This window comes from Oryza brachyantha, chromosome 6, assembly GCF_000231095.2.
Source record: "Oryza brachyantha chromosome 6, ObraRS2, whole genome shotgun sequence".
In the NCBI taxonomy this organism is placed as follows: domain Eukaryota; kingdom Viridiplantae; phylum Streptophyta; class Magnoliopsida; order Poales; family Poaceae; genus Oryza; species Oryza brachyantha.
In genome coordinates, this window is record NC_023168.2 from 8196494 (window position 1) to 8210455 (window position 13962).

Below are 13962 nucleotides of genomic sequence, written 5' to 3' on the forward strand. Positions count from 1 at the left end.
AATGGGGCTGCTGACGTCAGCGAGGAGAGAGGAAGCTGACGGCTGACAGATGGGGACCACCTGTCGGTGAGAGAAGGAGAGAGGGAGAGACTGCCACGCGGGCCCGGGGAGCAGAGAGAGAGGAGGCGGGCGCGGGGACGACTGACGGGTGGGACCCACTCGTCAGCGAGAGAGGAACAGAGAGGAGGTGACAGAACGCGCGGTCGGGCAGACGGCGGCGACCGGCGGGAGCGGCGGGCGACGCGGCGGCGGCGGCGCACGGCGACGGCGGCGCGACGGCGACGGCGCGACGGCGACGACGGCCGGAGCGGCGACGCACGGGCGCAACCCGGCAGAACAGCGGCAACGGCGACTGGCGAGCGGCGACGGCGCGGCACGCGCGGGCGCAAGCAACGGCGGCCAGACGTCGGCGACGCGGAGGCGACGACGACCACGGCGGCCGGCGGGAGCAGCGAGCTTCGGTCTCGTCCGGCGACGGCGCGCGACTCGGCGACGGTCGGCCGGAAAGGGGGAGAAAGAGGGGAGGAGGATGCGGGTGCTCACCGGCGGCGGCGAGGGCGCGGGTGGGTCGGCGAGACCGAGGCGGAGGTGGCGACGCGGGCGGGTGAGAGAGATCGGCGGTGGCGGCGGAGATCGATTGGCGGCGGTGAGGCGACCGGGCGCGACGGCGACGACGCGACGGAGGAATGCGCGGCGCGGGGGACGCTCACCGGCGACGACGAGGACGGCGACTGGTCGGCGACAGCGACGCGGAGGTGATGACGCGGCTGGACAGCGGCGAAGGCATCCGACGGCGAAGTTGCGCGGCGGCGGCGAGAGGCAGCAGCGCGGCGGCGACACGAGCGACGGCGGAAAGTGGGCGACGGCGCGGCGGCGGTGGGGATTTATAGGGTGGCAGCACCGGCTAGGGCGGGCGGAGGTTGGAGACCGAGTCGGCGACGACGCGGTCTCGGCGGCGGCCGTTGCAGCGGCGGCGGTTGCGGCGCGGCGGCGGACTCGGACTCGGCCGGCGCGGGCGCGGGCGGGCGAAACGGTCACTGACAGGTGGGCCCCACCTGTCAGTGGCGCGAGAGAGAGGAGGGAGGCGGCGCGGGCGAGCGGGCGGCGCGGGAGCTGGGCCGAGCGGCGGCCCAGGCGGGCGCGCGCTGGCGGGCGGAGGGAGGCCGGCGCGGCTGGGCTGGCCGAGGAGGAGTGGGCCGGCTCGGCTGGGCCGGCCCGGGAAGAAAAAGAAAAAGAAAAAGAAAAGGAAAAAGAGAGAGGGAGGAAAATTGGACTTCGGCCCAATTTGAGAAGGAAGGGAAAAAGAAAAGAAAAATGAGGGAAAAAGGAAAACCCCACTTTTGCCGAGTTTTAAATTAATTTGTTTGGCCAAATTTTATACTTCTGCAATTTGAATTTAAATCCAGTTAGTCGATTTGCGAGCCTCGATTTAGTTGAATTAATTCCTTTTAGAGGGATTTTTCCTGAGTTAATTAAGCCAATTGTTATTTACGGATTTCTTTTTACAATTTAGGCTTAGGACAAAACTCCGGGTGTGACAGTTGACGTGCACGAGCACGGGTAATAGGACCATGAAGTTGTACTTGTGGGGTTGTGGATGTATCGATGGCGTTGTTGTCCTCATCAGGATCCAATGAGCAACTTTACAATGATCAGAGTGGCAATTTCTTAGCTTGTGTTGAGATGGTTGCAGAGTTTGACTTGGTGATTGCGAGATCATCATAGACGTATTCATAATAATGAGATACATTATCATTATCTTAGTCACAAAATACAGAAAGAGTTGGTTTCTCTCTTGGCTTCTAATATTACACAAACTATCATAAAAATGGTTAAAGAGGCAAAATATTTCTCTATTATCCTTGATTGCACACTAGATGTGAGCCATCAAGAACAAATGACTTTGTTGATCCGATGGGTTAATATGTCATGTGGCAAAATAAAATTAGAGGGGTATTTTATGGGTTTCTTGAAGGTGGATGATGCATTTGGTTCAGGGCTTTTTGATGTATTGGTTGATTCTATCAAGTTATTTGGTTTTAGTATTGATGATATTAGAAGTCAAGGCTATGATAATGGTTCTAACATGAAAGGAAAACACAAAAGGGGTGCAAAGATGTTTGCTTGATATTAATCCAAGAGCTTTGTATATGCCATGTGCTTGCCATAGTCTTAATCTTACACTATATGATAGGGCTAAATTTTGTGCTAAAGCTATTTCATTTTTTGGAATTGTGCAATAGATATATGTGTTATTTTCTAGTTCAACCAAAAGATGGGAAGTTTTTCTTGAACATGTTCCAAGTTTATCAGTGAAGTCATTGTGCAATACTCGCTAGGAGAGTCGAATCAAAAGTGTTAAAGCAATTGGATATCAAGCTACTGAGATAAGATCAACTTTGTTACAGTTAAGTGAATCTAATGATATCGAACCCAATCATAAGAGCGATAAAAAAAATTTATTTGAGATATTTGGTACCTTTGAGTTTATACTTGGTATGATTATTTGGCATGACATTCTATTTGCTATAAACACTGTGAGCAAGAAGTTGCAGTCACTGTCCATGTGCACTCAGTCCACCTTACGGCAAATAGAAGGTATAATAGGTATAGTGACTTACTTTCACAAGTATGGAAATGAGGGGTTTGCTTCTAGTTTGGTCATAGCCAAAGATATTGCATCTGAATTGGGTGTAAGTTCGTCATTAGCAATACGTCATGCAACCAGAAATAGACAGTTTGATCAACTGTGAGTGATGAAGTAAATTTGCAAGCTGAGAGGACTTTTGAAGTTGAATGCCTTTTGTTATGGTTGACATGGCAATTGCTTCATTGAAAGCTAGATTTGAAGAACTCCAAGAATTCAAAAGTATATTTGGCTTTTTAATGAGTTCCAAAATCTTGAAGTCATTGGATGGTGTTGAACTAAAAGACAAATGTACCAAATTTGCAAATGTTTTCTCTGTACGGGGTTCATCTGATGTTCACTTATATGATCTAATTTCTGAGTTACGTGTTATGCAGTTTACTTTGCCAGATAAACATGCGTCTGCTATGGAGATATTTGAGTTTGTCATAGATGCAGATTGTTACCCTAATATTTATGTTGCTTATAAGCTCTTATTTACAATGCCCGTGGCGGTGGCATCTGCTGAAAGAAGCTTTTCAAAGTTGAAATTATTTAAGAACTATTTCTAGATATGTCAGAAGAAATTTTTGAGGTAACATGTACCATGTTTTTTATATAAATATTATTTTTGAATGTAATTTAAATTTTTACGGCAATAATTCATGCGATCATACATACATACATACATATCTATTGATTATTATTATACAGTATAATAAGGGTCTACATGTTCAGTTTCGCACGGGCCCTAAAAAGTCAGGACCAGCGGCCTGCTCAAGTGTTGTTTCATTGGAGGCCTCAACCACCTTAGACCAACAAGTCTCTTCCTTCCTTGTGTGTTCCTCAGTGGGATCGATCGAGTTATTGAGCCATGCACTAACCTAAATGGAAAGTATACATACATATGTGCATCTAAGTCGAAGCATCGTAGATATAAACTAAGCTAACCTAAATGGAAATCATAGACAAATATATGCACCCAATTAGAACAAGATACAAGTCGAATGTTTGGAATCAGCGATAACGTGATACAATTTTATTGTTATCATAGACATATACGTGTATCTAAGTCCAAGCATGCTAAAAACAAACTAAGCCGACATAAATTGGTGGTCAAAGACATATATATATATATATATATATGCATCTAAGTTGACTGAATTCATCTTTTACTTACATGAAAAATAAAACACATGTAGATATAAACTAGGCTAACCTAAATAGAAATCAGGGCAGAAGTACATACATACCATTGAATTAATTCATCTTTTTCCACTGACATCTCTTTCCACTAATTCTATCAATCCCTTACCACTTATTCTGAACCCTAGATCTTTGTTTTCATAAGAGATAATAAAAATAGTTTACAATCTTACAAGCCTTAGATCCTCTTCTTGCGTGTAGTACATCCTTGCCCTTGAATCATCTGTTAGTTTTGGACTCGCCTTCGCTCTCTTGTATGTCTAGGATTTGGAGCTGGTGTTGTCCGTACCAGGGTCTCTAGCTGCTGCCATCATTGGTGGCTGACTATAGAACAGTGGATAATGGGCGCTCAGCACAGTGAAGGTTGGATAAGGAGGCTGTGGTGCAGGCCGGGAGAACATCGGGATTGCGTCCAGATCCTGCATGAATCGAACAAATCCAACTGCCCTACTAGGATCCTTGAAGACCTAACTGAATTCGATGAGAGCTCAATGAAAGAGATCGGTTTCATCAACTCGATCTGCAACAAAAATCCTTACAAATAGAGCAAATTCAATGACCTTTGTCGACCTTAGGACCTCCAACTAACAGATATGGCGAATCTAGCCCCAACCGACATCTCCACGCCTAGATCCACTGGCCAAATAGTTTTGGAGAAGAAGAGGTCTACCTCGTGATAGGGAATCACCTAACCTTGTGCTCTCGCACGGGAGGGAGATTTTGGGGAGAATGTCTCCTGCCCGTGCCCAGTCAACATGACGAGGAGGCGAGCTCTCCTAGTGTGCGGCCCTAGCAGCTTCCTCACAACGCTTGAGGTAGAGGCGCGTGATCCTTCGTAGGGGTGCGTGTGGCTCTGTAGAGCAGGCCAAATAGCAACATGCCAACATCTCTCCACTGTGACAGACCGAGGCTACACGCCATGTCGGCCCACTTTGAATGGCCTCATATGTATCTCGACTACGAATGCTAAGGGGATGTTTGATTGGCATACAAAATTTGCCTAAGGTTGTCATAATATTTTAGCTAACTTGCCTAAGGTTTGGCTAACAAAAATAGAGCCACACTTTATTGCGTCATTAACATGTGGGCTCTATATATTGAAAAGAGAATCTTGTCACAAGTATGGCATAAACCAAACACATATCTAACATGGTTAAATTTAGCTAACTTGATGTGTGGCTAGCTTAGAGCATCCCCAACAGCTCATTTAAATTTGGTCCTCTATATCTTAGTTTGGATGGTCATTTAAAACATTTTTATCCTCTATATATTTATGTGCTCCAGCAGATCATTCATATTAGAGCATTTATATTCTAGTCTATTATATTTTATTGACACAAGTAACTACCATACATTTGTTTTATGTTTTATTGTGGTCAAAGTGGGGACATTTGAGTTTTAGACGATGGAGAGAGAATATATAAATATAGATATTCTCTCTTCTAATATAGAGGACATAGAGGACATCTAAAAATAGAGGATAGAATAGATGTTCTAATGGAGTACTATTTTTATCCTCCATCCTCTATTTTAGGATAGATGATGGGATAAAAGAGCTGTTGGAGATGATCTTAGACAAGTCGTGGTGATCAACCAAACAACCGCTAATATACCATTACTGTCTTAGAGTATCCCCAAGAGCTCATCTAAATTTGGTCATCCATATCTTCATTTGAATGATCATCTAAACTAGTTTCATCTTTCATATCTTTATGTACTCCACTAAATCATCCATATATGACATCCTCTATATCTATTTGGAGGATGGAGAGAGATCATCCAAATATGAAATTCTCTCTCCTAATATGGATAACATCTAAAAATAGATGATAGGATAATCGTTCTGTTAGAGCTTAATTTGTAGTATTCATCATCTATTTTCAGGATAGAAGATGAGGTAGATGAGTTGTTAGGAATGGTCTTAGGTGTCATAGGGCCTGTTTGGGGAGCTTCTCCCAGCTGCAGTTTTTCCCAGAAGTTGCTTCTGGCAGAAGCTGCCCCAAATGGTCCACGACTTTTGAGAATCTGTAGTTACAAATTCTGAAAATGAACTAAGAATCCAGAATCTGAAGAAGCTGGGTTTAGAATCTTTTCCAGATTCTCAAAAGTTAGCTACCAAGCAGCTGTTTCTTAAAATCTAAAGCTCCCCAAATAGGCCCGTAGTCTCAGATTGGAGCGGGATGGCGGGATGGGCTTTATACTTGGGCCGTCAAGGTTCTCTCCCTTTTCTTGCCCCCAAGCCCTTTAAACCCTGCAAAACCCTAGAAATCGACTTCGGCATCGCCGAATCCCCCAACCAAGAGAGAGAGAGACAGTCAGAGAGCCATGTCGTCGTCGGCGTCGCGCGCCGCCAGGCTCCTCCGCCGCGCCTCCTCCGCCCTGTCCCGTCGCTGCGCCCACTCCTCCTCCGCCGCCGTGCCGTCCCGCCCGCCCGTCCCGCTCCCTCGTTTCCGCCCCGCCGCCGCATCGTCCTCCTCGTCGTCTTCGGGGGCCACCGCCCGCCGCTTCCTTTCGACGCACTCCCCGGCGTCGTCCGCGTCTTCCAAGGCCTCCGCCGACGAGAACCTCGTGCGGGTCATTGACTCCGAGATCGAGTGCGTCGTCCAGTCCGAGGAGTCCTCCGCTAAGGTCTGATTCCTACTTAGTACCACCTCACCCTGCATACCCTGTGTTTCCTTGGCAATAACGTGTATTCCTGATCAATATGTATGTGATTTATCTTTTAATCAGCTTCAGTCTTGCCGCGAGGTAATAAGCTCATGCTGGTTTTATTGCAAAGGATTGGCCAGTTTGGTAGGTTGGCAATTCTAGGCTTAATTAGGAGTCGATCTATGTTCATGGTCTTACCGGTGGTTAATTTGGTGCTGATTAGGTAGCTTTATGCATCATATTGTTTGCTACTTAACCACACAAAGGGTTATTTATGTTGGCATTTGCTACTTAGATGTTTTCAGTTCACTAAGTTAAAAGTCCAAAGAGTGCAGACTAGCCACAGCTTGGATATGGTCTTCTCTCTAACATGGCCTTTCGCACCTTTCTCCTAACAGCGAACTCCTGAAATTTATCCGCCGTGTTCTTTGACAAGAATGCTGCTTCCAAGAATGAGAAAACATATAAAATTCTCCATAATGGTACAAAAACAACCTGGTAATTTGGTTCTGTTGTAAAAAGAGTAAAATGAATTTTTTATTGTCATTAGATAACCATATTACCGCACTCTTTAGTCTTATCCTCAATTAAGCAGCCTTGTAACATCACATCTTTTGCTGCTTAACCACTGAAAGGGCAATTTAGGTTGGCAACCATGCAATTTCCTGAGTTTTATCCACAAGAATTGCCTTCCAGGATTAAGGAAAGATATAAAGTTCTTCATGGCCATGATGCAAAGGAATAAAATAGTAATGTGGTTGTGTTGTAAAAGCAAACAAAATGGAATTTTGATGTCATTCTAATACCACTGCAGGATGCGGTTGTCTCACAAGTTTCATAAATTCTACCTGGTTATATATGATTCCAAAAAGATCTGGTCTGTACTCCAGTTCGAATTATAGTGTTCACGTTGTTAACTTTGGCAGGTTGAGAACAATTTTACCATTCATATATTTCAAATAGTCATCATCAACTTATGTGCAAGGCCAGTTGAAATACAGGCTAAAAGTTACTAACAGTTGGAATGTACCTGTTTGTTGTCAATGTTACAAAACTGTTGTTTTATCATTATTCTATACAGTAATTTGACTTTCTGATGGTGTGCAGGTGATATCATGGATTACAAAATTACAATGCTTTAGATTTACAGTTTATATTTGACATATAGTTACTGCTGTGATTGGATTTTTTCTTGTCCTATTGATTGACATACATTTTGTTGTATCTATTCATCTCTTGAACAGCAAATTGATCTACCAGAAGACTTCCCTTTTGAGATAATCGACAACCCTGGTGATCAGTCCATAACACTCAAAAGAGAAATTGCAGGAGAGACTATTAAAGCTACTGTCTACACTAACTTTGATACTGAACAAGATTTGAATGAGGATGGCAGTGGTGATGAGGACAATGAGGAATCTTTTAAGCCAGCGATCCAGATGGTCGTCACTGTTGAGAAATCAGAAGCCCCCATCTTAGAATTTGAATGCCACTTCAATGATGATGAACTGGCAATTGAAAATATGAGGATGCTGGATCAAAACAATCGTGATTCTGAGAGTTTCTATGGGGGCCCGCCTTTTCAGTAAGTTCAATCATGTCTATTTGCTCATTCTTTAAATTTCAAGCATCCAAACAAATAGGTGGTAGCTGGTTCAGATAATTAAAAAAAATGCTCTCATTAACTCTCTTCCACCAACTTATTTGCTTTTCCCCCAAAATGGCTTAACCTTGTTTCTTCCTTACTTGTGTCCCTCTTAGCATTTCTGTGCTAATCATTGCAGCTCATTTATGTATGTATGGTGATTCAGGTACCTGCATAGTCGTTTTGTATACAGCTTCCCTCTAACCGTCAGTTTCTAATAATGTGCTACAGGGATCTTGATGAGAGCTTACAGAAGGCCTTGCACCGGTATCTTGAAGTGAGGGGAATCAAGCACTCGCTGTATGACTGGCTGCACGAGTACATGATGAGCAAGGATGAGAAGGAGTACGTGGTTTGGTTGAAGAACATGAAGGAATTCATTCAGAATTGAATGCCATATACCAAGCGATCATAATTATCCAAAGCAACTTGTCACGTTTGGTGAATTGCCATAAATCCTTGCTGTTTACCCAGCACTTTTTGTTAGCTAGCCGTTTATTTATTTATCCATGTGAGCTTTGGATGACCATGTTATTGTTTTGCTGTCGAGGTTATCCTCATTTCAACGGGCTAATGGTCTCCACACCTTATCCAACCCAGGAATTAATTATCTCATTTTAGTGTATTACGTACACACAATGTGTGTTCACATAGTATTTGCACAATGTTTTATCGTTTGTCTGTTGTGGGTCGCATGAAAGACAAGTTATCTGGGAAAGACTGATTCGATCAGTTGCTGAAGTGTCAGTTGTATCCAATCGGGTAGTTGCTTTTTGAGTGCATTGGCTTTGCTTAGGCCTTGTTTAGTTTATAAAAATTTTCCACCAAAAACATCACATCGAATCTTTGGACATCTAAATAGAGAATTAAATATAGATAAATGAATGAAAAACTAATTGTACACTTACGTGAGAAATCATGAGACGAATTTTTTAAGCCTAATTAGTCTATGATTAGCTATAAGTGTTATAGTAACAAATATGCGCTAATAACGGATTAATTAGTTTCAAAAGATTTGTCTCGTGGTTTCTATGTGAGTCGTGAAATCTGTTTTTCAATCGTGTTTAAAAACTTCTTTTAATATCTGATCAAACGTCTAATATGACATCTAAATTTCTATTTTTCCAAGTAAATACTCCCTTAGGGATCCAGTCAAGTGAAGAGAAGGATAATAAGATGCGGAGGAGCTGCATCACGCGTTGACCAATACAAAGATTGCCGGCGTTATGTGTGCTGCTAAATTTTTTAAGGTGAAGTCACCATCAAATACATACTTGCCGTGGTCGCATTGTATACGTCTAGACTAACTACTCCACGCTCTCGCCGCCTTCCTTCAACTCCAAAACAATAGGATGAGCAGATGAAAGGATATCCGTTTTTTAATAGCCATTTAACTTAATGGTATAAATAATAAAATTAACTACTCTAAAGTTAAAATTTTATTTTAAAATGGTGAGATGATGATTTTTATATAAGAACATTTTGAGTAAACAAGAACACAACCGTATACATCAACCAAAGAGAAACTAGCACTTTCGTCCCTGCTAGGTTGGAAATGGTTCTGAATTTTTCATATCTATTAATCTATTGATTTTCATGCTGTTTTCATACATAACCCCTTCCGTACATTTGTTCCAACTGTGCTTGCTTCTCATGCAACATACAATTTAAAGCAATTTTCAGTATTCACATTATAGTTTGAGTTATATTAAAATTATTGTGTAAAACAATTTACCTGTCCATGGTAATTATGGCCATCAAATTATCGTATGCATATTTTCTAAGATAACAAATAGAATGATTATTACAAACGTTCATCAGCAGTAGTATTTCTTCGCAAACCTTATAAATCAACTTACTAACTTTCTAATATTTAATTTACTTAGTTCTTCCTTAAACTTGTATTATGTCCTCGTACTCTCATAATATATATACTCCCTCCGTTATAAAATAAGTTGATTTATAAAGTACAACTTTATCCGAAAATATGTTTATGTTTATCCTCTTACCTGTTCTCAGTTCATGAATCAATAATTTTTATCCCTATCATATCTCTATCAATGAAATTTGTTCTTTTTATTCTCCACCACTACATTTGCTTTGGGATTAGAAATGCTTTTATTTTAAGATGGATGGAGTAATTAGCACTTTTATCTTATTTTGATATCAATCATTGATTCAAACAGTATTGACTAGCTCCATAGTGACGTGACATGTCAATATAGAGCCACAATGTTGACACAAGTTCTAGAATTTTTTTTATTTTTTAAACTTTTTTAATAAATAATTTTATTACTATACCTCCGGAGAAAATATTTTCACCGTAAGAACCTTTTGGCCACGCCACCAACATTAGCGTGACAAAATGACTTGTCACGTTTTTGTTGGTGGTGTGGCAGCATTGTCTTACCATGTCACTGACATTGCCATATCACACCGACCAGACTGCGTGGCAGCATTATCTTGCTACGCCAACGACACTGGCATAGTCAAAAGGTTCAGTTTTGATAAATTTTGCCCGGTGGTTTAATAATAAAATTACTTACTAAAAATGTTAATTTAATAAAAAAATTTCCAAGTTCTATAGATAAATTTGCACACCCATTGCAGACACATGGTTGTAATAAAACTCTAAAATCAAACCCTCCTCTTAAAATCCCTATTTCATGTCGCGTCCTAAATTCCTCACCAATTATATCCTACAGCCAGAAACCCTTAACTTTTTCTCTCAATGCTAGGGTTACTATAGCACCGAGGTCCAATGTCTTAGCGTCGACACTCTCTCCCCAATAGTCATTAACACGAAGGGGTTGACGTTAAAGATATTCAATGTCTTCAGTGCTGAGAACCAATTTGAAGAATAAATTATTTACTTTTTAACTTTTTGTGAGGGCTTATTATAAAATAAGTTATTTACAAACATATATATCATCGATGCTATGTCTTTTTGGCGCCAACCCCACCCCATTATAATCCATTTTTTCGCTTCTGCTTTCACTTATAAGTTAAAATTTTAATTTTTAATCTTAAATTTGGAGTAGATTTTAGAGGGTTTTTATTGTAGTTTATTTTTTGGCCTTAACTTTTAGATAACTAACAACATGTGTCTAAAATTTTTACTCACAAATTATTTTTATTTGTGAATATGCCATCCATTAGTGTTTGACTGCCACGAGGTGTCAGAGCCATCATGTTGGCACCAAGACATTTAACCTTGATGTCAGTTACTCTAGTGTTGAGAAAATAACTTATTTTTAAACTAAGTTTATCTAAAGATTAAAATAAATTTCTAAAAAATCTAGATAAAACATAGTATGATAACTAGGGACGGAGTTATAATGAAATAGATGAGATTTCACTCGCTTAGTTTATTCTATTTTGAACCAAGTTTAGATTGACACGGGTGTCATAGACTGACTTGGCTAAAAAATTCCATATAGGATTCCTAGTCACCCCACGCCACATGACCATGATACATGGATACACATACTATTAAATCTAAGTTTTAATGAGCTTTCTGCAGTACTAGACAGAATATAATTCTCGAACCATAGAGGTGAGTATTTGGTTTTTTGAACAAAAAGCGAAATGATATATTTACAAACTAAAAATAATTCGTGAATAAAAAACTTATATAAGTTTTCTTTGCGAACTAAAATTCAAGATTGGAAAATAAACTATGATGAAAAAATCTTGAAATCAATTCTAAATTCAAATTTTGCTTATATAAAACATAAGCAGAAGGAAAAGATGAGTTGAAGCAAATTTTATAATAGAAGTATATATCACCTATAATTTTATCCGTATAAATAACTCATTAATTAAATGGTGACACATATAATACATCACCTCTAGTATACTAATTTTAATAATTAACTAGTCAATCTACCATCTCTTTTTTTAAGAGGTTACCCAGCTATTCCCTCTCTGCTCTCTTTTTTTTTTTACCTCACCATTTAATCAAACCTTTTATCTAAAGTTTGTGGGAAGATTTTCATGTCATAGCAAACCTAGCAGCACATGCATATATGATCATCTATATGGCTATTTGAATGATCATTCAAAAAAATCTCTCATCCATATCATCCTGCACTTCAAAAGATCATCCATAATGCATCATCTATATTTATTTTATCAATAATTTACAACTACCTACTCTTATTATTGGATGTTGAAATATACATGGAGAACAGAGAACATCTAAATTTAGATGATTTCTCTCCAATTTGGATGTCTATCTATTTTTGCATGATGGGATGCATTATCTGCTGGAGACTGTTTTTTCTTTCATATCATCTATTTTCAATATGCATGATAGGATGCATGACCTGGGTTTGCTCTTAGACCAATCCTAACCAAAAAACTATTAAGTAGTTTTCATACTTTTAATGTTATGTTGACACTATGTATTCAATAGATGATGTCATCAAATTAAATTATCATTCAATCATCTCTCTTTTCTCATTTTATCTACCTATCATCTTGTTTTTATTCTTGGTTTTTCTGTAGAGATGGTTTCTTACATAAGAAATAATTTCTTCATCTTTTTTCCTCTCTCCTCACTAACTCCCTTGCCACATAAGATTTTTACTTATGTAGCAATATATTTAATGCAATAGAAACTAAGAGTCTGTTTGGATTCAGGGACTTTTAGTAGTCCTTGGACTTTTTCCAGTAGTCTCCAGGACCTTTTGTAGTCCCTCCTATTTAGAAAGAGGGACTAAAAATGTCTTACTATAGGGTACAAATACTATAGTACCTCTGCGAAGAGTGAGGAAAAGAGGGGAGAGAAGAGGGGACGTGCGGGTAGGGGCGAGGGCGGCGTCGGCGTTGGCTGGCGAGCGGGGCTGGGGCAGCGCCATCGGGCGGGCAGATGGCAGAGTGGAGAAGAGGGGAGAGAAGAGTGGGCGGGGACGGCGCCGGCCGGTGAGCGGGCAGGCGGCAGAGGGGAGAAGAGGGGACGGGGGCAGCACTGGCGAGCGGGCGGGGGCGGGGGTAGTGTCGGCGTTGGCCAGCGAGCGGACGGGGATAGGGGCGGCGCCGGGCGATGAGCGGGACGGGGGCAGCGCTGTCGGACCGGTGGGCAGGCGATAGAGGAGAAGAGGGGTAACGCGTAAAAAGAGGGAGAAAACGTCCATAAAAGTCCCTCCTAAGAGCATCCCCAACAACTCATCTAAATTTGGTCATCCATATCTTCATTTCAATGATCATCTAAAACACTTTCATCCTTCATATCCCTTTATACTCCAGCAGATCATCTATATACGACATCCTCTATATCTATTTGGAGGATTGGAGAGAACATCTAAATATAGAGGTTCTCTCTCCTAATATGGATGACATCTAAAAATAGATGATGAAATAGATGTTCTGCTGGAGCTCAACTTTTACTTTTTATCCTCTATTTCTAGAATAGAGGATGGGATGGATGAGCTGTTGGGGATGCTCTAAGGGACTATTGATTTTTGAGGGACTTCTAAGAAAAAGTCGTCGAAAAAGTCCTTCGTATTAAAAGAAGAGAGACTTTTTCTTAGAAATTCTAGAATTTTTTATTTTTAGATCCACACAGGTATAAATGACATGGAGGATTGGACCTTACTCCACACTATACAGTGGTTACCTGGCAGGGCAGTAATAACCCATGTGGAGGGACGGGGCCGCCGAGATGACTGCTATTTCCCCGAGTCCCCGTGGAGACGAGCTTGTGCCGCGCGGCAGGCCGCGGACAGCCACGTCGGCGCCACGCGCAGCCACCATACGCCTCCCGTCCCCACCCCGCCCATAAAACTTCCCCTCACCCCACCGCACCGCAAACCCGTATCCCTCCCTCCCTCCC

At 41.5% G+C, this 13962-nt stretch overlaps 1 protein-coding gene across 1 annotated transcript; it reads left to right on the forward strand.

The window, feature by feature from the left end:
* The first annotated feature begins 6101 nt into the window (after nucleotides 1-6101).
* LOC102707126 (uncharacterized protein At2g39795, mitochondrial-like) lies at nucleotides 6102-8760 on the forward strand. The gene is made up of 3 exons (XM_006655979.2): nucleotides 6102-6460; nucleotides 7726-8066; nucleotides 8358-8760. Exons 1-3 carry the CDS (start codon nucleotides 6158-6160, stop codon nucleotides 8515-8517), a joined length of 804 nt encoding a protein of 267 aa, XP_006656042.1. The 5' UTR covers nucleotides 6102-6157; the 3' UTR covers nucleotides 8518-8760.
* Nucleotides 8761-13962: the final 5202 nt, after the last annotated feature.

Excerpts from the sequence above, each read along its gene's own strand:
- LOC102707126 (XM_006655979.2), top strand. The coding sequence starts at position 6,158 with ATGTCGTCGTCGGCGTCGCGCGCCGCCAGGCTCCTCCGCCGCGCCTCC. Across the intron at positions 6,461-7,725 it reads CCGAGGAGTCCTCCGCTAAG|CAAATTGATCTACCAGAAGA; the intron begins GTCTGATTCCTA and ends TCTCTTGAACAG. Across the intron at positions 8,067-8,357 it reads TATGGGGGCCCGCCTTTTCA|GGATCTTGATGAGAGCTTAC; the intron begins GTAAGTTCAATC and ends AATGTGCTACAG.